General features: G+C 43.7%; 1 protein-coding gene across 2 annotated transcripts in view; it reads right to left on the minus strand.

Moving 5' to 3' along the window:
- The window catches only part of ASAP2 (ArfGAP with SH3 domain, ankyrin repeat and PH domain 2), a 460853-nt gene that overhangs the window by 114793 nt on the left and 321948 nt on the right, over positions 1-24112 (minus strand). For both annotated transcript variants that reach the window (XM_082252497.1, XM_082252496.1), the window contains exons 10-13: positions 14022-14125; positions 10321-10390; positions 5098-5185; positions 3148-3196 (exon numbers count right to left, since the gene is read on the minus strand). In XM_082252497.1, coding sequence (XP_082108623.1) covers positions 3148-3196; positions 5098-5185; positions 10321-10390; positions 14022-14125 — 311 coding nt within the window. The remainder of the gene's footprint in view (positions 1-3147; positions 3197-5097; positions 5186-10320; positions 10391-14021; positions 14126-24112) is intronic.

Below are 24112 nucleotides of genomic sequence, written 5' to 3' on the forward strand. Positions count from 1 at the left end.
GAGGCATATCGCTTTTGGCAATATCGGACCTTTTTATCATTGTTGCACTTTTAGTATTTGTTTCACAGAAGAATGAACCCTATTTCAGCAGCTTCATGTAAGGCTGACTGAGTTGCAGACACTGATACCAACCACTATAAGAAAGATGACCCCAAAGGAAGTGCAAGCAGCCAGAGAGGAAATCTTGGCTGCTTGCAATGTTTTTTTTTCTTTTTTAGGGAAACATGCCAGTAACTCCTTTCCCCTTGAAGGTTAGAGGAATTAAATAAAGGCCACACTATAAAGTGAATAAACTGTCCAAAATGTAAAAGGCCACTTAAATAATCTTGTGTAAAGAATTGCTCTGTGAAAGCAAATTAAGTGCTTTTTATCTATTTCTATTATGTGCACTGTCAATCCAAAGGCACAACGTCCCCAAAAAGTATGTACACCAAAGTTCTAAAAGATGGCTTTATCATATAAGAAAACCAAAAAAGTGGTATAGAAAAACATTTTTTTCTCACCCATTGCAAGACCTTTACGGTAATGGCATTTGCACTATACTGTGGCGGGAATACCAGTCTTGCAGCATCACACATCAAAAAGGACTATTTAGGTACAACTGCAATTTTTTTTATTCAAAAGCACACTGCTTTCATATTCCTAGAAGTGTCTTATAATAAATTACCCAAAAATCTGATTCCTGAATTTTATTTGGCAAATACAAGTATTTATAATAAAGGTAAACTAGTTAAAAGTTCATCCATTTAGAACCTGAAGTTCCTAGATATGCCTCTAGATGGCAGAATGTGAAAAGAAACTTGTATATAGATCAGATAATGGCCTCATGGTCACATGCACACTAAGTGTTTGCTCAGCTCATCTGAACGTCTTTTCTCCTGGAAAAAAATCTGCTTAAAAAAGTATTGCACATGCATTTATGCACATTAATGCATTCTATTCCATATTATTTTATACTGGCCATTGGAATGCATTGACACGCAAACACATGAAAGCGCGTAAACTAGGCGTGTTTATGCACTTTTTTGCCCAAACGTTCCTTTCCTGATTGCGCTTGGTGGTGCGCTTTTTTCCAGCCTCTAAACTAGCCTTTCGCAACCTTTTCAAACACAGAGGAACTCTTAAAATACCTTTCCCTGAACTCAGGATACATCAGTGTGATGGTCAGTGGGAAGAATGCTCCTAACAATTGTGATCATTAGGAAGAAATACCCCCCTTACATACAGTGCCTTGCCAAAGTATTCGGCCCCCTTGAACTTTTCGACCTTTTTCCACATTTCAGGCTTCAAACATAAAGATATAAAACTGTAATTTTTTGTGAAGAATCAACAAGTGGGACACAATCATGAAGTGAAATGAAATTTATTTGATATTAAAAACTTTAACAAATAAACTGAAAAATTGGGCGTGCAAAATTATTCAGCCCCTTTACTTTCAGTGCAGCAAACTCTCTCCAGAAGTTCAGTGAGGATCTCTGAATGATCCAATGTTGACCTAAATGACTAATGATGATAAATAGAATCCACCTGTGTGTAATCAAGTCTCCGTATAAATGCACCTGCACTGTGATAGTCTCAGAAGTCCGTTTAAAGCGCAGAGAGCATCATGAAGAACAAGGAACACACCAGGCAGGTCCGAGATAATGCTGTGGAGAAGTTTAAAGCCGGATTTTGATACAAAAAGATTTCCTAAGCTTTAAACATCCCAAGGAGCACTGTGCAAGCGATAATATTGAAATGGAAGGAGTATCAGACCACTGCAAATCTACGAAGACCTGGCCATCCCTCTAAACTTTCAGCTCATACAAGGAGAAGACTGATCAGAGATGCAGCCAAGAGGCCCATGATCACTCTGGATGAACTGCAGAGATCTACAACTGAGGTGGGAGACTCTGTCCATAGGACAACAATCAGTTGTATACTGCACAAATCTGGCCTTTATGGAAGAGTGGCAAGAAGAAAGCCATTTCTTAAAGATATCCATAAAAAGTGTCGTTTAAAGTTTGCCACAAGCCACCTGGGAGACACACCAAACATGTGGAAGAAGGTGCTCTGGTCAGATGAAACCAAAAACGAACTTTTTGGCAACAATGCAAAACGTTATGTTTAGCGTAAAAGCAACACAGCTCATCACCCTGAACACAATATCCCCACTGTCAAACATGGTGGTGGCAACATCATGGTTTGGGCCTGCTTTTCTTCAGCAGGGACAGGGAAGATGGTTAAAATTAATGGGAAGATGGATGGAGCCAAATACAGGACCATTCTGGAAGAAAACCTGATGGAGTCTGCAAAAGACCTGAGCCTGGGATGGAGATTTGCCTGGGATGGAGATTTGTCTTCCAACAAGACAATGATCTAAAACAAAGCAAAATCTAGAATGGAATGGTTCACAAATAAACACATCCAGGTGTTAGAATGGCCAAGTCAAAGCCCAGACCTGAATCCAATCGAGAATCTGTGGAAAGAACTGAAAACTGCTGTTCACAAACGCTCTCCATCCAACCTCACTGAGCTCGAGCTGTTTTGCAAGGAGGAATGGGCAAAAATGTCAGTCTCTCGATGTGCAAAACTGATAGAGACATACCCCAAGCGACTTACAGCTGTAATCGCAGCAAAAGGTGGTGCTACAAAGTATTAACTTAGGGGGGCTGAATAGTTTTGCACGCCCAATTTTTCAGTTTTTTATTTGTTAAAAAAGTTTGAAATATCCAATAAATTTCATTCCACTTCATGATTGTGTCCCACTTGTTGATTCTTCACAAAAAATTACAGTTTTATATCTTTATGTTTGAAGCCTGAAATGTGGCAAAAGGTCGCAAAGTTCAAGGGGGCCGAATACTTTCGCAAGGCACTGTATAACTAAAAAGATCAATGGGGTCAGTGAGAACTTATTTGAGAGGCAGAAACTGCTCATTGCTCAAGAAAATTCCTAGCAAACCCTGGTTGAAAAACCCTGCTCTAAAGGTTTCTCTTCTAATACGCCTATGTGTGCCACATAGGTTAACAGAGGTGCATGAGGCCATAACAGTATAGGTGAACCCGTTGATTGAACTCAGCAAAGGCAGCGTCATTATTTCAAAGAGTGAATTTTCTACATCAGTAAATAGGTGAACAAACGGGAAAAACATGCATAAGCACACTTACATTTGGCACTCTTGCTCATCTTCAGTTTGGAAATGGTAAGTCCGATCATCTATTGTGAAAAGGTAATTAAAATTATGAGCTGAACAACCTAAAAAAACAAAAAAACAAAAAAAACAAAACAGGCCCTTGCACTGTTTTGTGGTCCACAATTTACAGCCTTTACAAACTATAAAACCGTATTCACTCCCTGGAACCCATTTTGGGAAAAATAGTGAATAGGCACCGCTTTGACTACCTGCCCTATAAGGCACTTTCTCCCTATAATAGAATATGTGTGAAATAAGCAGGCAGCTTGTTTAATCACTTCCCGCCCACCCTACAGGCGATTGACGGCCAGAAGGTGGTTGCATTATCCTGACCGGACGTTATATGACGGCGGCAGCGAACGGTGATGCGACACACTCTGACACACCGCATCTCCAATCTCGGTAAAGAGCCTAATGACGTAGGCTGGTCACATAGTAAATAGGAAGTGCCTGACAGGTACGAGTAGAGGAGAGCCGATCTGTGGCTCTCCTGAGGGGGGGGGTCTGCACTGGTAATCAGAGCATTGATTACCAGTGCAGACCATTAGGGTGGGGGTGCCACTAGAACCACCAGGGATGCCACCCATGACCCCAGGGATGCCCACCAATGACCCCAGGGATGCCCACCATGGCCACCAGGGATGGCAATCAGTGTTAAGGGAGCCCGCCAGTGCCCTCCCCATCAGTGCTGCCCGCCAGTGCCCTCCCCATCAGTGCTGCCTACCAGTGCCAATTATTGCCCACCAGTCCCGGCCATCAGTGCCCATCAGTGCCGCATATCAGTGCCGCCCATCAGTGCCGCCCATCAGTGCCCATCAGTGCCGCCCATCAGTGCCCAGTAGTGCCGCCTATCAGTGCCCAGTAGTGCCGCCTATCAGTGCCCAGTAGTGCCGCCCATCAGTGCCCATCAGTGCCATCTATTAGTGCCCATCAGTGCCATCTATTAGTGCCCAGTAGTGCCATCTATCAGTGCCCAGTAGTGCCGCCTATCAGTGCCCAGTAGTGTCGCCTATCAGTGCCCAGTAGTGCCGCCAAACAGTGCCCAGTAGTGCCGCCAAACAGTGCCCAGTAGTGCCGCCTATCAGTGCCCAGTATTGCCGCCTATCAGTGCCCAGTAGTGCCGCCTATCAGTGCCCACCAATGCTGCATATCAGTGCCCACCAATGCTGCATATCAGTGCCCACCAATGCTGCATATCAGTGCCCACCAATGCTGCATATCAGTGCCCACCAATGCTGCATATCAGTGCCCACCAATGCTGCATATCAGTGCTACCTATCAGTGCCACATATCAGTGCCCATCAGTGCTGCCTATCAGTGCCGCATATTAGTGCAACCCCTTCAGTGCCTCCTCATCAGTGCCTGTCAGTGCAGCCTCATCAGTGCTCATCACTGCAGGAAAAAACATATCTATTTACAAAATTGTATAACAAACAAAAAAAACTTTTTTTTTTAAACTTTTCATTTTTTTTATTTGTTTAGCAAAAAAGAAAAAACCTTGCGGCGATCAAATACCACCAAAAAAAGCTCTGTTTGTGGGAAAAAAATGACATAAATTTGGTCTAGGTACAGTGTTGCATGACCGCGCAATTGTCATTCAAAATGCAACAGCTGAAAATTTGCCTGGGCAGGAAGGGGGTGAAAGTGCCCCATATTGAAGTGGTTAAATATAAGTCAGTCGCCTAACTGACCTAAAGAAGCTGTCTGCCACAGCCTTTCACAAAAGTGTAAGTGGTTAAATGCAGATAAGAGTTGGATAAAGCCAAGGATTTCGTAATCAATGTCCCAAAAGTAAATACAAATAAAAACACTAGCACATTCTAATACATGGATCCTAAAATCAAATTAAAAATACCTGATTTCTGCTCAATTAAAATAGTTTATGATCTCCTATTCATAGAAAGGAAAAATGAAAAAAACCTACGAGAGATGAGGTCAAAGCTCTTCTTTTCCTCTGGATTTGTTTTCACTTGGCAGGTCAGCAGGTTCAGCTTTGCAGGAGGTAAGTTGGCCTGACAATAAAATAAATATTCTATTTAAATAGTACTGGTCCTGGAGACAACATTTATCATTAGTAAGTGGGTTTTCAGGAGGAAATCTATATTAATTTTAATGGTCGGTAATTCACTTTGTATTTCTTTTTTTTTTTTAAATGTTTTATACAGTAAAACCTTGGTTTGAGAGCGCTTTGCAAGACAAGCAAATTTTTTAAATAAATTTTGACTTGATATACAAGCGATGTCTTGATATACAAGTAGTGTCATGTCACAACTGAGTATAAAAGAGAAGAGAGGTCCCTCTAAGTGTAGCAATATTGTAACATTTAATGAAGGTTCAATATTTAGCAGCTCACATGGTTGATGAATAAAACAGGCACATCTAAGTATGCAGGCATCCGGGGTAAAGCTGTCCACATAGACCATCCTCCGCACTGCCATCTTCATCACACCCTTTCACGCTGCGCTCCACGAGCGATTCAAAGTCTCGCTTTCAGATCACTCTACTGCAGGGTAGTCTTCCCAATCACAATTGCAGACGGACATCTGTGAGAGCCAGTGGTTCAGAAGATGGTCTATGTGGACAGCTTTACCCCACATGCCTGCATACTTAGGCCCCATGCACACGGGACGTTTTTTAACGCCGCTGTAAGCAGCGTCAGGCGTTTTCTTTTTGCAGCCTAAAAACGCCCCTCCATGTTATTCTATGGCCTCATGCACACTCAGACGTTTTTGAGCTGTAAGTGGCCTAGGCGTTTTTAAGCTGCAACAAGAACCCACGACCTGCGCGTTCTGAGGACCAGCGTTACAGCGTTAAAAACGCCTGACGCTGCTAAAAGCTGAATAACTTTGCTATAACGTTGCTTAACGTGCGTTAAGCCACGTTATACGTTTTTTTTTCTTCCATTCAAAATCAATGGTTCCCTATGGGAGCCTATTGATTTGAATGGAGGTCGCACCGCAACACCGCAAGTCGGATCCGACTTGCGGGGTGACTTGCGCTGTGGGAATCTTGAGGGGGAACTCCACACCAAAATGGGAAAAAAACGGCGTGGGGGTCCCCCCCAAGGTTCCAAACCAGGCCCTTCGGGTCTGGTATGAAATATGAGGGTAGCCCCATGCCGAAAAAACGGAGTGGGGTCCCCCCCAAAATCCATACCAGACCCTTATCAGAGCATGCAGCCCGGCAGGCCAGGAAAGGGGAGGGGACGAGCGAGCGGCCCCACCCCCCCTGGACCACACCAGGCCACATGCCCTCAACATGGGGGGGGTGTTGGTGCTTTGGGGCAGGGGGAGCTCTGCACCCCCCACCTCAAAGCACCTTGCCCCCATGTTGATGAGGACAAGGGCCTCATCCCCACAACCCTGGCCGGTGGTTGTGGGGGTCTGCAGGCAGGGGGCTCATCGGAATCTGGAAGCCCCCTTTAACAAGGGGCCCCCCAGATCCCGGACCCCCTCCCTATGTGAATGGGTATGGGGTGCGCTGTACCCCTACTCATTCACCACATAAAAGGCAGTGTATGGAAATAACGACAAGAGACGTTTTGGAAAGTTTATTAAAAATCTTCATCCGACTCTTCTTGTCTTCTCCTCTCCGGGGTCTTCTGCTCTTTTGCTGTCTGCCCTTCTTGTCTTCTCCTCTCCGGGGTCTTCTCCTCTCCGGGGTCTTCTGCTCTTTTGCTGTCCGCCCTTCTTGTCTTCTCCTCTCCGGGGTCTTCTGCTCTTTTGCTGTCCGCCCTTCTTGTCTTCTCCTCTCCGGGGTCTTCTGCTCTTTTGCTGTCCCCCTCTTCTTGTTTTCTTCTCTCCGGGGTCTTCTGCTGTCCCCTCTTCTGCTGTCCTGTCCTCTCTTCTTTTCTTTTCTTCTCCTCTCCGGTCTTCTGCTCTTTTGCTGTTGGCTGTCGGCTCTTCTTCCTCCGGTCCTCCTCCGACGACGTCTCCGCTGATTATGCCTATCTCCGGTCTCTGCAGCTTATTATATAGCCATTAGGGGCGTGGCCCAGATGACGTCATTGGGAGGCCCCGCCCCTTCATGTCACAGATGACGTCGTTGGAGGAGGACCGGAGGAAGAAGAGCCGACAGCCGACAGCAAAAGAGCAGAAGACCGGAGAGGAGAAGAAAAGAAAAGAAGAGAGGACAGGACAGCAGAAGAGGGGACAGCAGAAGACCCCGGAGAGAAGAAAACAAGAAGAGGGGGACAGCAAAAGAGCAGAAGACCCCGGAGAGGAGAAGACAAGAAGGGCGGACAGCAAAAGAGCAGAAGACCCCGGAGAGGAGAAGACAAGAAGGGCGGACAGCAAAAGAGCAGAAGACCCCGGAGAGGAGAAGACCCCGGAGAGGAGAAGACAAGAAGGGCAGACAGCAAAAGAGCAGAAGACCCCGGAGAGGAGAAGACAAGAAGAGTCGGATGAAGATTTTTAATAAACTTTCCAAAACGTCTCTTGTCGTTATTTCCATACACTGCCTTTTATGTGGTGAATGAGTAGGGGTACAGCGCACCCCATACCCATTCACATAGGGAGGGGGTCCGGGATCTGGGGGGCCCCTTGTTAAAGGGGGCTTCCAGATTCCGATGAGCCCCCTGCCCGCAGACCCCCACAACCACCGGCCAGGGTTGTGGGGATGAGGCCCTTGTCCTCATCAACATGGGGGCAAGGTGCTTTGAGGTGGGGGGTGCAGAGCTCCCCCTGCCCTAAAGCACCAACACCCCCCCCCATGTTGAGGGCATGTGGCCTGGTGTGGTCCAGGGGGGGTGGGGCCGCTCGCTCGTCCCCTCCCCTTTCCTGGCCTGCCGGGCTGCATGCTCAGGTAAGGGTCTGGTATGGATTTTGGGGGGGACCCCACGCCGTTTTTTTCGGCATGGGGCTACCCTCAAATTCCATACCAGACCCGAAGGGCCTGGTTTGGAACCTTGGGGGGGACCCCCACGCCGTTTTTTTCCCATTTTGGTGTGGAGTTCCCCCTCAAGATTCTCACAGCGCAAGTCACCCCGTAAGTCGGATCAGACTTGCGGTGTTGCAGGGCGACCTCCATTCAAATCAATAGGCTCCCATAGGGAACCATTGTTTTTGAATGGAAAAAAAAAAAAAAACGCTGCTAAAAGCAACGAGACAAAACGTGCAATAACGCCAATGGAAAAAGCTACTGAAAGCACGTTTTTACAGCTGCTTTTTCCGGCGTCAGAACTAACTTTGACGTGTTTTTCTAACGCCCCGTGTGCATGGGGCCTTAGATGTGCCTGTTTAATCATCAACAATGTAAGTTGCTAAATGTTGTACCTTCATTAAATATCCCCATACTGCTACACTTAGAGGCGCCTCTCTTCTCTTTTATACTCTGTATCTCCTGCTGGATTTTGCTTCTAATCCCCTTGTGGAGGCTGCCATTTGTGGATGGACATTGTATGATGACACAACCTATCGCAATGCTATAATCTTTGTATATAGACTATAAACTGAAAGACTTCTAAATAAATGGTTGTGGAACAAATCATCTGAGTTTCCATTATTTCTTATGGGAAAATTCGCTTTGATATACGAGTGCTTTGGATTACAAGCATGTTTCCAGAACGAATTATGCTCGTAATCCAAGGTTTTACTGTATTTGTTTTTTTCTACATATAGTCATATATAAAAAGGGACTCCCTGTGCATTATGGGTTATCGGAGGAGACAGAACAGCAGTGGTTGGCTACCATAAAGTGGATGTAAACTCAGATGTATGAATTACTTTGATTCTCTCTGTTTTAGGTCCCTGTATGTTTTCCTAAAATTATAATGCTAAATACCTTTTTTGCAGAGCCCTGTTGTCCTGTCAGGTGACCTCCCTCTATTTCCTTTCCCAAGTAAGTGAGTACAGTGGGAGGGGCTGAGATTTCCCTGTGATGAATGCAAGCTGGCAGAGGGAGGTCATGTGTCTGCACAGCAGAGCTCTGCAGATAAGGTATTTAGCATTATAATTTTGGGAAAACACACTCTACTGAACAGGGACCTAAAACAGAGAGGATCAAAGTAAATAATACATGTTTCTTTACTTTACAAGCACTGGTGCAGCTGCAGGGAATAGAATTACACAGAGAGGAGAGGGGCAGGGAGGTGATCCGCTCTAACACACTGACTACAGAACTGACAGGGAGAGGGAGATGCAGAGACGATAGCTTGATGACGGAGACATGTAAACTGACCGTACTATCCTTGAAGGAACAGGATCTTTTTTTTTTTTTTTTTTTTTTTTTTTAGGGTTACAACCACTAAGGCTTCATTAGTGTCAGGGTGCCAGGAGACCAGACCACATGGGATGCAGGTAAAAGAAAGCAGTTTATTGGAGCAAACAACAATAAACGCACAGCAAGAGTGAGGAAGTTAGAGCAGGAACAAGCTGGGGTCAAGACCAGAAGCGGGTAGTCATCCAAGCTAGGGTCGAGTCCAGAAACAGGTAGTCTATCAATGCCGGGTCGAGAGCCAGGAGAGTCGTCAACCAAGCCAGGCCATACACGGAGGAACACGGAGAACAGAAGACTGCTAGCAGAGATGCACCTTGGAGCACAAAGGCAAGGGCAGGGACTTCAACCCATCAGGTGATAGATATAGTCAGGTGTGCAGCATCATCACTGTGCGATGGCAGCAGGCAAGTGATAAGAGGCAGCAGTCTGCACATGTCCAAGATGGCTGCCAACAGGTAAGGTAAGGCCTTGATAATTAGACTGGCTGAAACCTCAGACTGAGCCATTCAACAAGGGATGCGTTACTGGGATAAGTCATCCAATTAGGTGTGTAAATTGCAGCTTCAGCTATTGAGGTCTGTTAACACATTTTTAATTTATTTTTTTAATAGGGGCTAATTGGAGCCTCCAAATAGGTGAAAAGAAGCCCGACTCCTTCAGGCAACCACTTCACTGGTCAAACAGCCAGATTTGTTTTAGTCTAGGTTTTAACAAACAACAGGAGTAAGCAACTAACAATCTGCAACCAATAATGAGTAAAAAAAAGGCAGTATAATACAAGTTAGAGCAAAAATGTGTTTTCTAGGGATGAATAATGTGGTAAATGCATAAGACACTGTTAATACAAAAAAAGCAGTTGAAAAAAGGGACTCACAATTGCAATCAACCCTCACCAAACTTTTTCATGAATAAGAACAAAATATTCACTTACTGTGCCATGAGCTATTGTGAGAAAGCCGTTCTTAACAGAGCACTTTCTCTTCTGCCACACTTTCCTAATCCTAGAATAAAAAATAAAAATGGTCTGAAAGTACCCCATCAATAAAATTCACATAAAACGGGTTAGCATACTGTGCAGTAAAAGTGAATTTGACTACCCTCAAGTATGTACCATATATATATATATATATATATATGCAAATTACACAAAAAAAAAGGTTTTTAAAACATTAAAACACATTAATAGTAAGAATTACACTAAAGTGAATACATTCAGCTAGATTGTATGGTGCTCTAATGTAGAGTAAACCCTCTAGGCTTATCTACCTTAGAGACAAGTGGAATAGAGATATTCCCATTTTACACGAACAGGGCTGGCAGGAATTTTCTGGCTCATGCTCAGCGATGTAATATCTCTGAGAGATAAGCTTATTCAATTAAGGTAATTTAATAGAGCCTACGTCACCCCTACTTGTTTACGAGATACACCTATCTCTCAAATAGGAAGATGGAGATATTTTATATATGATAGGGACTTATGACAAAATTAGACCCTTCTGGTCACGTATCACTTATTTTATTTTTTCTAACTTTGTCAACCCCAATGTATGTAGTCTATAATAATACCTTTTAGGTGTTATTGGTGACCTGGGTCTTTGTACTTCCAAAAAAAAAATGTTTTACACTTAGTCCTCTTTTATGCCAGCAAAATGATAAGATTAAATTGTACATTCACTGCGTCCCTAGACTGGAAATATCTAGTTAATCAAAGGTTTGCCCATTTATAGGTGAACTTATGAGGTATAGGTGTGCCCTGCATTGCCGGATACATGGGGTGCTGTGGTGGGCTGCCCCTCAATTTCAGTTGAGCCCCCCCTCCCCTGCCCTGGTAACCTTCCATCCTCTGCAACCCACCCCCCAACATTTTTTTTATTGCACCCCCACATCAGACAGGCTAGATCAATGCCTGGTGTCTGTCTAAAAAATAAAATCTTCAAGGTGTGCCCTTTCTGACCTTGATACCACCTAAAAATTAGCACTCATACTGTATGTATGTATGCATTCAATTTGTACACTTCCACTAATCATTGATAATCCATTGAAGGAACTTGTTTTTATTGAAAGATAGTGTTCACAATTACAAACCTATGCTACTGCACAGTAATATATTTTTTTTTCTTTTAGTTTTATTGGTTTCTATGTACAATTTGATATAAATGCATATGTGTATTGGTTCCAATGTTTATTCTTATTTTGTATAACATATATGATGACTAGAACTTGCTCAATAAACATGTTAAAGAATTATGTTAAAGTGGTTTTAAACCTAAGGCACAAAACATGAACAAAGCATATCGCTTTATAGCAGGGGTAGGCAACCTTTCAGCGGTTGAGATCTACTTGGACAACATGAGAAAAGCAAAGGGTACTAGGTGGCGTCTTTTTTTTTTAAGAAGATATCAAGCTCCCAATAAAAAGATGTTGACGCAGTGTTCTGTACCCCCCCCCCCCAACGCAGGGTCCTCTGCCCCCTTCACATCACCCCCCACTGTAGTTTCCTCTGCCCCCAATAGTAGTTCTCTCTATCCCCTTCCCCCAAAAGTAGTGTCCTCTGCCTCCAATAGCGGTGTTCTCTGCCCCCTTCCCCTCCATAGTAGTGTCCATCCGAAAGAAGTGTCCTCTGCCCCTCTGGACTTTACATCACCTCCATTGCAGTGTCCTCTGCCTCCTCTGAAAGCAGCGTCCTCTCTCCATCACAATGCCTCCCTCCCCCCACAGTAGTGTCCTGTTTCCCCTCCAACAGGGTCTCCTCTGTCCCCTTCACATTATCCCTCCCCCCCAGCACTGTAGCACTGTAGGAGATCAGGAGACAAACATAGTTTTGAGTGTAAGAAAAGAGCAGGAGCAGCCAGAGTTAACATTTCGTAGCAAGCTGGCGATTGGTTGCTAGGACCGCCTAGCAACCAAACACTGAGGCAGCTCCTGCCCTCCATCCAGCACTATGCTGCCTCCTGCTCTCTGCTTTGCAGTGAACGAGAGTGGCCGAGGCTGGGGCAGAGTGGTGGTCACGATACACCTGTCAACTCCCCGCGGTCGACCAGTCGATTGTGCTAGACGGCTTGCCCCCCCCCCCGCGCCCCCCCCCCGCTTTATAGTGTGTAATTGTCTCAATCCAGAACACCAAGTGTCATTTCTGTCTGCTGTCTCGTTCCCCTGCTAAAGGCATGAGTCACTTCTGATGAATTTTCCTAACACCGAAAGAAAAATGGTGACAGGGGAGGGATCTTGAGCCGATTGACAGCCTCAGCTCTGTGTGCTGTGTGAAGGGGGTGTGTCCCTTCCCTCCAATCAGCTCTCAGAGCTCTCCTCACTGATACAGCTTCACCTCTCCGCCCCCCTGCTTTTCAGAGTTGAGAGATCCTGTGTAAATGCTGAACTTTGAATGGCTGTAGAGAAAAGATGGCTATAGAGAAACATGTACAATTTATGTAGCAGGATTTATTTAACCACTTTACCGCTGCTCACTAGAGCTCTACTGCGGCAAAGTGGCTCAATAACGTCTGGCGATGTAGACCTACGTCGCCAGACATTCCCCTCTCTCGGCGGCACGCGCGCGCCGCCGGAGGCTCGCTCCCGCTGTATTCAGTCACAGCGGGAGTCGGGCCAGGGGAGGAGCAGCGGTAATCACCGCCGCTCTTCCCCGATCATCGGGGAATCAAGTGTGGAGATCCGCCCGCTTGTGTATACAAAGCGGGCGGATCTCCTAAGTGACAGGCAGGGTCAGATTGCAGGGTTCAGCATAGCTGAACCTGCGATCTGTCCCTGTGTCACTCAGTCACCTCCCCCCACACGTCAGTAAGCACCAGGCATACGTTAACCCCTGCCTCTCCAATAAAATGAACCCCTTTCCTGCCAGTGTCATTTTTACAGTAACAGTGCATATTTATAGCAGATTACTGTAGTAATGTCACTGGTACCCCCAAAAGTGTCAAAAATGTCAGTCAAGGGTCCGATCTGTCCGTCGCAATGTCGCAGTCCCGCAGAAAAAAAAAAAAAAAACGCAGATCGAATCAGGCCATTAATCGTTAAAAGAAAAAACACCAAAAACGACAGAAATCTTTCCCTTAGTTAGTAAACGCAATAACTTGCGCAAACCAATCAAAATATGCTTATTGCGATTTTTTTACCATAAATATGTAGCAGAAAACAAATTGGCCTAAAATGATAAAAAATTTTGATTTTTACATTTTTTGGGGGGGGGGGGGGGGGATTTCATATAAAAAAAATGTGAAAAATATTATTTTTTCAAAATTGTTGCTCTTTTTTTGTTTATAGCGCAAAAAGTAAAAATCGCACAGGTGATCAAATACCACCAAAAGAAAGCTCTGTTTGTGGGAAAAAAAGGACGTAAATTTAGTTTGGGTACGGCGTTGCATGACCACGCAATTGTCAGTTAAAGTCGCACAGTGCCGAATCGCAAAAAGTGGCCCAGACGTAAGACAGCAAAATCCTTCGGTGGTAAAGTGGTTAATCTCTGTATCACCTGAGGATAGTCAATTCACTGGGTATATGTAAGGGTTTACAACCACTTTAACATAGATCTAAAAAAACAATAAAAAGCTTATAATTGGTCTTTTATTCCCGAAGTGGAGAGAAAGCCAAAATGTTCACTTAAAAGAAACCACTGCTTACCCATCACTCTTCTTGTAAAGGAAGCCAGTCCTCTCAGTGCCATGTTCCTTGTTCCCTTGTGGCTGGTGTAGGCTGTATGCAACGCTCTGGCGGATTTGTGAATCCTAAGGAATGTGAAATATAAAAGGGTTTCAAATATACTTCTCTAGTCTTCAAATAATTTAGCAAAGTCTGATATGTACAGCAGATAGCAAGTCAACTGATGGATGACAGCACACACACCACAAAAAAACCGTGCAATCTACTTATTATATGCTGAACTGTAAAGAAAAATTGGCATGAATGGGGTCACGTCAAACATTGGAAAGAATACTGGATGAGGTTGCATGTAACAGTGATTAGGTGAGTTAATAATAAAGAAGAATTCAAGGTATTTATACAGGGTTACATTGCTTAAACTTGGATTAATGTAACAATGCATATACTATACCTAGCCAATCACCCTGGAAGTGACTGAATTAGACAACGCTACTCTAGTGATCTCCACTTGCTACTGGGTCCGTGCCTAGCAGCTGCCCTGCAAACCACTTTCTGACTGGACAAGGTGGAAAGTGAGATGTGACCACCCCAGCTCATCAAAACAGAGAACGCTTCGCATTGAAAAAGCATTCTCTATATAGCAGCTGCGTGAAGAGTTCACAATGCAGCAAGCCAGCTGATCAGCACAGGACTTGGAAGAAAGCACATATCACTGGAGCAGTGGTGTCTACTTCAGCCATTTCCAGCTTGAATCTAGAGGGATGGGCCAGAGCAGACATCTCTTCCTCTACAGGCTCCTGATTGATGGGCTTTATAGCATACATGGATGTTCCAATTCCTATTGCCCGACATGTCCCGGGTGTCAGGCAAGATTTTTTTTTTTTTTAACATTTAGCCCTGCTGTGGGTAAGCAGCAGGGTTTATAGCAGATGGTCAGCTCTCTTAAAAAAGCAATCGGAGCACCTATATAGCCGCTGGATCGCTTTTACAAGCAGCGAGAGGAGATGTCCAGCCCCCCTCCTGTCACCTTCTGCGGGCTGTCCCGTCCACCAGCTGATCACAGAGGTGGACAAAGACCAGAACTGCTCTGTCCTCCTCCATGATATAGGAACCTGGAAGCAATGAGCATACATTGCTTCTAGTTCCCCCGGCGCCATTTTTAAAAAGGGAAAGTATTTGATCACACCGATCTTAAAGTGATCAAATGTTTTTAAGGACAGATGAGGGATCAGGGGGTCATAAAGAGTACCTGTCACTGCCTACTGCAGTCACAAGGGATGTTTACATTCCTTGAAACAGCAATAAAAGTGATAAAAAAAAAAAAAAATGTAAAATGATTGTATAAAAATATATTTTTATTTTTTTAAAGCATCCCTGACTCCTGTGCTCACACACAAAAGCAAACATTTGTGTTGGTCCCGCATGTGCGCAAACAACGATTGTCCCATATGCGAGGTCTCACCACGAACGTCCGATCATGGGCAGTACTGTAATTCTAGCACCAGACCTCCTGTGTAAATCTAAAGTGGTAACCTGTAAAGGCTTTTAAAGCCTCGCCCATGGATAGTTAAATTTACGTTGTTTGTTGCCATTGCATGGGCATGTGCAATTTTAAAGTGTGACAGATTTGGTATCTATTTACTTGGCGTAACATCTTTTATATTTTTCCAAAAATACTGTTTTATGCATTGTTTTTTTTTTTTCATTAAAATTCAAAAAAGCGTATTTTTTCCAAAATAAATGCGCTTGAAAAACTGCTAGGCAAATACTGTGTGACTTAAAAAAAAATTCAACACCCACAACTTTGTTCTCTAGGGCCTCAGCTTTAAAAAAAAAAATAAAAATGTTTGGGGGTTCCAAGAAATTTTCTAGCAAAAAATCAAAAACATTAAAGTTTTAAGTCGTCATAAAGCTCCTTTTGTTTTTAAAAGCCCAAGACATTCCTAAAAGCACCTCTGCCTAATAAAACTTTATACTTTCCATCCTGGATAAATAAGTAGATTGTCATGAGGGACAAGTAGATTGGGACCCTAAATTAGTCTTTTGACAGGTGGTTTTTTTTTTTTTTTTGTGCCATTTTCCACACCCCTGAGCATATGAATCGTATGGTAAGCGGCTTTAAAAAGCCCTATCTGGTATTAGCTTTTGTAGTAAAATATGTAATGGCAGCTTGTCCAAAATTGGCTAAAAGCCTATATGAAAGAAGAACACGTGTATCAAAAACTCTAAATAAATACAGCTCTGTCTGAAATGTCTGTTAGGGTCTATTTATAAATAAAGTGACAACATGACATAACTGCAATGTAATTTGAAAATAAAACAAGCTCCGTTCACACCTACGCGTTCTGAGAACGAGTGTGCATTCATATAACACACAACAAATGTGCTTTAGCTTTACCACGCAGTAAAAAAACATTTTAACGCTTTACACCAAAAAAAAGAAAAAAAAAAAAAAAAAGGTCCATCTTTGGCGCGTTTGTCGCATATCAATGGCTGCTCTATGCGTGTCACCCAAAGATAAACAAAAAAAAAATTAAGTTTACATCAGTTTTTACATTCGTTATTTTACATCCACAACCAATTAAAAATGGATGCAAAAACAGAACATTAGTTAAAGGAACAAAAATAGTGCTTTGATCTGTTCCAAAACACCAATATTGCCAGATGCGGATGTAAACTGATGTAAATGGACGATCATCCATTCACATCCATTTTTCCATAGAGATACACTGATGTCTGTTTTTTATCCGTCAATGGATAGATGAAAAACGGACAGTCTGCATGTGTGAAAGGGGTCATACTGATAGGAGTTTAAATGAAAATAAAAAAAAAAAATAGGTTGTCCACGCCACTGACTTTAACAAGCCTAATTTTAAGCTTGTGAGGGCAGAGCAAAAACCTGGCAGGCCAACGCAAAAGGCTTGGAACATCACAAATAGTATCACAGAACCACCTTACAGGGCTTCTCCGAGCATTCATACACCATTCTTATTGACTCACTTTAGCAGACGTTTTTAGGGACATGGGGAGGTTGATTTACTAAAGGCAAATACACTGTACACTGCAAGTACACTTCAAGTGCATTTGCTCTATATATGTGGGGAAGCTCTGCTCATTTCTATCATCCAATCATGTACAAGCAAAAATGCTGTTTTTTTTATTTTCCTTGCATGTAATTAAGTATTCTTTGCTAAGTGAAGCTTTACCCCATTTACTAAACTCTAGATCAGTGGTTCTTAACCTTGTTGGAGGTACTGAACCCCACCAGTTTCATATGCGCATTCACCGAACCCTTCTTAATTGAAAAAATAAAATATGATTTTTTCAAATTCAAAACATAGGTATATATTTAGATATATATTTATACATAGGTGCACAAGAAAAAAAAAAAAAAAAAAAAAAGGCTCCATAGCTCAGGGGTTAGAGCACTGGTCTTGTAAACCAGGGGTCGCGAGTTCAAATCTCGCTGGGGCCTCCCTGCAAGTGCTGGCGACTGTATCTCAAAAAACAAAACCATTAAAACATGGGGTGTCAGGAGGGCACAAACTGGGGTGGGGGGGTTGGGAGGGCATACCATGGGGTGTCAGGAGAGAACACACTGAGGGGGGAGGTGTTGGGAGGGCATACTATGGGGTATCAGGAGGGCACACACTGGGGGGGCTGGGAGGACATACCATGGGGTGTCAGGAGGGAACACACTGGGGGGAGGTGTTGGGAGGGCATTCCATGGGGTATCATGAGGACATACACTGGGGGGGGTTTTGGGAGGGCATACCATAGGGTATCAGGAGGGCACACACTGTGGGGGTTGGGAGGACATAGCATGGGGTGTCAAGAGGGAACACACTTTGGAGGTGTTTGGAGGGCATACCATTGGGTGTTAGGAGGGCACACATTGGGGGGAGGTGTTGGGAGAGCATTCCATGGGGTATCAGGAGGGCACACACCAGGGGGTATTCACAATGCTTTATTGAGCTAAATGAAAAGGACATGCATTTCCATCTGTCAGCTAACAGCACCTCTATGCTAAGTTGCAGTAACTCAGCAGACGTAGCATAGAGATCCTTGTAAACGAATCCACCATGTACAGCTAGCTGAGCCTACCTCCAGGAACATTCACGCTGCTCACACTTCCCTCTTCCAGGTGGGCGCGATCTCCGTGGTCAGGTACATCCCCATCCCGTCCACTCAAGCAGCAAGCAGCCTGCAGGAGATAGGCTGGAAACCTGCTGGGGGAGGTACAGGGGGCGGAGTGTCAAGTGTCTATGTGTAATGGCTGTGAGTTGTCCCGACCGCAGCTCTGATTTCCCGGGGTGCGCTTGGCCTCACAATCAGTAATATTTTCTCGGGGGGAGCAATTGCCCCTTTGTCCCCCCCACCGAACCCCGGAGACTGACTCACCGAACCCCTGGGGTTCGATCGAACCCAGGTTAAGAACCACTGCTCTAGATAGAGCAAGTGCACTTGCAGTGCACAGTATATTGGCCTTTAGTGAATTAATCCCAATGTTGGCACTCTGGTAAGTGCTCATGTGTACACATATTGATGTTGACATTAAATAAACTGACACAAGCTTTGCTGAAGTTCAAAAACAAAAAATTGGAAATGAGGCCCTAACTGATGTAAGAACAGAAAAAAGGCACATGCTTTACATCAAATTTAACGTCTTCATTGCCTGGATCATAAATGATTTATAAGATGCAATGCACACACGCAGTCACGGCAGATCACAAATTGCTAGAAGCCAGCAGCCCCTGTGTACAACCAGCTACAGCACATGTCTGCCAATCAGGACTGAACTCAAGGACAGCATCAAGAAGCTCTTTAGATCTGCATTCTGCTTTCTACAACTGGCTGTCTGGAAGCACCCGAGAGGGGAAGATAAGCAAAGCTGGCTAAACATGGAGTGAGATTCGCGAGTTCAGCAGAGACCAGCTACATTTTGAACCATGAATGGGGCAGGGTGATTGTACAAAAAGACGATCTACCAATCAACTTCTATACAACCACCCTGTTAGAAAATTTCAGCTCAATCAACACCACTGGCTAGAGCTGGCAGCGCTGATCAGTGTACTTTTATGGCAGGCAAATCAGAATACAAAGGTTCAGTGGGAAGGATTTACCTAGAATGTGTGGAATGGAGGAATCCAGTCATTTTTTTTTGTTCAACCCGCAAAAAAAAAATGGAATGATCTATGGACTGCCTAAAGCCTAGTACACGCCAGTAGCTTTTTTTTTTTTTTTTCTTTCAACCCAGCAGGCTGAACAGAAAAACAAAAACAAAAACTGACAGCTCAGGAGTACCGCTATACTAACTGTCCGACAAGAATACAGCGATCTCCCTTGCAGTGCCATTGTGTTCTTACGGGGGAGGGGGGGGGGGGGCGTATGCATAGTTGCCAACATTTAAAAAAATTTCCAGGGACACTTTGCAGCACAGCTATCAATTACCACACCAACTTCCTCGAAGCTCCACCCACTCTGCATAATTAATCTCGCCTACTTATCAGATTATAGAGTCTACTCAATATAGAGAGAATTACAGGAAATTAAAAAGGGAATTTCAAACTTAAGGCCACAGTAGCAGAGTTGGAATAATTATCCCATTCAGCTGCACTACTTCTGCGTAACATTTATGGGCAGCCCGATAAACAGGTGCTTCCAGGGACAATATAAATTACCTGGGACAGGCTCCTATTTGCAGGGACTGTCCCAGGAAAAAAGGGACAGTTGGCAAGTATGGGCGTATGCCACGAAAACTCTGATCAGCAGACCTTTTTTTGGCCATGCCCCTTCGACAGAAGGACCGACTCCAGTACACACGGGAATATCAGCCGGTTTCTATTGAACTACCCGATGCTGCCCAACATCAGGCCCGTGTGTACTAGGCTTAAAGCGGTGTTCCGGGCACAGAAGTCATTTTTTAACAAACATACCCCCGGGACAGTCAGGGCTAGCACATTCCACAATGGCTAGCCTCTGATCTGTCCCGGTTCGCACTTACCTTTTAGAAGAAATACTTACTTATAAAATTTCTTCCACAGCGTTTCCATCTCTCTTGTGGGCAGCTGAAGCCGGCGCAGTCCTCTTCGGCGTCTTCTTCCGCGTCTTCTCCCAGAATGCGCCTGCACCGGCCCCTCTCGTCACTTTCGGTGCAGTGCCGCATTCCTCCACAGCTTCTGGGCATGCCCAGAAGCTGTTTAGCAGGGGAATGCGGCGTCGCCCGGAAGTGACGAGCGGGGCCGGTGCCGTCGCATTGATTCCTGGGAGCGATGACGTTCAGCTCCCAGGAATCTTCGCGAGACACGAAATGACGGCGGTGCCGCGGAGCTGAGGGAGGAAGTACCCTGAGGTGAGTATTTACGATCTTCAATTACAAGGTGAGTAAACAAAAAAAAAAAACCTAACTATCCAATTCCTTTTCAGGTGATGTCGAACTAGCGGATGGGCACAAAAAAAAAAATATCGATTTTGTGCCCGGAACTCCGCTTTAAGCCTATGCAGGAACAGTCTAGTTATAACAGGTTGTGATCTCTAGGGATTACATGAGTGCAGTTTAACACATCAAATCAAATAAATATGATGTGCACCACAGGAATAAAAATAAAAAGAATAAATGTGTTTTAAAAGTTCAGTTATATGTTAAATAAAGGCACGTAAATACCACAAATATATTTTTTCAGACATCAGAGTCCTCCCCACTTTAAAAATATAGAGACTAAACAAGGTTGTAAGTAAAGAAGTTTTTTTTTTGTCACCTAGAATGTATACTTTTGAGAGAAAAACAAACTATAATGACTGTCACACTAGCAGTTTTAAGCCTATCCTGGGATATATGCAGGCTATTTGCAGGCAGAGTGATTTATCTTGGGAGGCTTTTGTTGTGCAATGTGTTACCAGGGCTGACTGGCAGAAAGCCATATTATTTATTTTTCATTCAGTCTACATAACAGACAATGCCGTAGTGAGATTCTGTGCCAATATTAAGAAAAGCAGAGCTGGGCATTCATAGAGGGAAAGCTCACCACTGAAATCCCACAGACAGACAGTATATAGGCTGCATGTAAACTACCGATCATGTATACAACACTAGACAATATACAAAATAGATCTACTTAAAAGGGTAATGCCACTTTTTTGGGGAACAAATAGCAAATAAAAAATATAGCATATACAATTGCTACACAAGCCATATTGTAATTAGATGTTATTAGAACTTATTTTTCCTTTTCAATCTGCAGCCGTAATTTTCTGTAAAAATCAATGAAATATGGCAACCCGGAGGTGTTCTGCACACCTTTGGTGTATGGAACTCCTCCTGAAATGTAAATCCCTGCTTGAGTGATTGCTTCACTGATTTCCCCAGAAGTCTGCTAAAATCAGATTTTAGGTATCCTCTGCAACCAAAATTTCAGTTTTGTTGATACTCTGAAAGGGTTAATTATTTTTTAAAGGGACGCAGACCTTACATTTTCTTCATTAGAACAAGTCAATTAGCTGGTTAAAGGATATGTTCACATTTTGTAACATGTTACACCCATATTAAATGTACCGGCCCCTGCACTCCCCCCATCCCCCGTTTTGGCAGCTCGCTTCTACAATGTAGAAGAAAACACAGCTGTGCGGAGTTCTGTGAATGAATGGACTACAACAACTGACAGCCTTAGCAGCTGTCGGTTTGTATTTCTCAATGAACTACCACGGTGCTGTTGAGCGTTGTGGTAGTTCATGGATTCTTCCTGTCAGTGTTAAAGTGCCTGTCCGTATGATATAAAAGCAGACAGCTTATACTGACAGTGGGAGACCTGCATGGCATCAGCTATCTGCTTATCGGTGGTGTAATGCTTTCCAGGCTTCCAGTTTACTTCTTAAAAGTAAACTTATTCTTTAATAATGGAAAAATTATTCCCATTCGGATTTTGTTGAAGTTTTATTAAAATCCCTGCAATGTACATGGATCACCCAGAGTGGATTGTTTCTTTCAACAAAAGTGGAGTTACTTTTTAAGCGTGAGGCAAACTAGACGAACATCTGTCCTTACCAACTGAATGACAATACCATACCTACATGGGTCTAATCAGTAAGAAACAGAATTATTCGAAAATGGAAAATTAAAAAAAATAATCTTTAAAAAAAAAAATGCAAGGTTACAAGGTTACCAAGTATGCTTTCCAAAGGCTGATAAATTTCACTGCAACGAATAAAATAATTTTTTTTTTGGCTTTGAAACTAGAATAAGACATGATGTAACTGGAGACCAATTTAGCGAATATTATGTCTATGGGCATCCCAGCTCAAGATAACTAATCTCATGGAAAATAGAATTCAAGCAAGTTTAAAGACTTAGTCCTCAATAATGAGCTAGTTCTGGAGATTCACCAGCACTCCCCTTGCTATTTCACTTACTCCTAACTCCACTCACATGTAAAATAGATGCATAGATGAATTCCTGGAAAACCTAAAATGTTACTAAACCCAAGAGCCTGCATTCATCATATCTGGTCTCCCACAGTACACGGAACATGGAAATGCAATAGTTTTATGAAATATAAACTGCTAAATACATTTTCTCATCAGCAGTATATAGCAGTCTTGTGACTTCTATAAGTATCTAATTAAAGCTTGTAGGAGGAGTTGTCATCCTTTGAGGCTGCAGGACCCCTGGCCCTGTGTCTGGACAGTGCTGATTGGCCCTGTGCTGATCACATGCATTCTCCCAAGAAATAAAAACCGCTCTAGCAAAAACACATCAAACTGGGCATGTGCATCTTGCCCTCAAGGCTCTGTACTATCAGGAGATGGTTTGGGGACTGTGGAAGAAGGGGAGGACCATAGAAGACAGGATCAAACAGCCTTTTTTACAGAGTACAGAGAATTAACACCTTAGGTTCCACAGTGAGTATAACAAGCATGCTTTACTGGATATAGAAACTGGTTTTCCTGTTGTGGGTTTAGTAACACTAAGGACATATGTAATAGTCCTTCATGTCCAAATATCCTCTTAAGGTCTACAAAGTCTGGTGGCCATACGAACTTCGATAAACGATCAGCTTATTTTCCTATCGATCTCTCCCGATAGGAATAATCAGTCTGATATTGCACAAAGGAGTGGAATTCGGAAGATGGGTAGGTTATTAATCATATCCCTGTTTAACCGCTTAACACAAACCGACGTAGGTCTAAGTCGGCTACATTTAAGTGGTTATACCGGGGTGATGCCTGCAGCTAGAGGCATCACCCCAGTACCGTTTTTTAGAGCCGTCGGTCGGCTTTCCGGCGGTAACGACCGATGCAGCTCGGGCGCCGCTCGATCATTACCTCAGAAAGTGCGAGGGGACGCCCCCCTCCCGTGGCTCTGCCCGGGTCTTCCGTCCCTCTGGGCGTCCGCCGGCTGGTTGGAGTCCCGATCAAAGCCGGATGCACCTTCAATCGGGTCTCCGATGACATAACTCAGAGGCGGCGTCCATGACGTCACGTCCGGGTTATTCACCTGCTAAAAAGTGAGTGTATGCAAAAATGCAGTTTTCGGCATTTTGAATACATGGAAGTGTAGTGGAGGGGCCTGGGGTCTTTTAGACCCTCGATCCCTCCATAAAGAGTACCTGTCACTGGATAATGCTGTCAAGGGATGTTTACATTGCTTGTGACAGCAATAAAAGTGATCCATTTTTTTTGTTTTTAAAAACCTGTGCTAAAATTAAAAAAATAAATAAAATAAATAGGAAAGAAACATTTTTTTTGCCGCCCCCGTCGCTGTGAGCTCGCGCACGAAAGAAAACGTATACGGAAGTCGCGCCCGCAAATTAAATCGCTGTTCAAACCACACGAGAGATATCGCCGCAAACACCAGAGCGAGAGCAATAATTAAAAAAAAAAAAAAAAAAAAAAAAGAAGAGCTACTCTAACTCCAAACTGGTAACCGTTAAACATTTTTAAAGCGTCGCCTATGGAGATTTTTATTGACTGTAGTTTGTCGCCATTCCGCGGGTGTGCGGAATTTTAAACCATAACACGTTGTGTATCTAATTACTCGACGTGACATCATCTTTTGCAATATACAAAAAAAATGGGCTAACTTTACTGTTTAGTATTTTTTAAATGCAGTGAAATGT

The sequence above is a fragment of the Pelophylax lessonae genome (genome assembly GCF_965119305.1).
Source record: "Pelophylax lessonae genome assembly, chromosome: 3".
Taxonomy (NCBI): domain Eukaryota; kingdom Metazoa; phylum Chordata; class Amphibia; order Anura; family Ranidae; genus Pelophylax; species Pelophylax lessonae.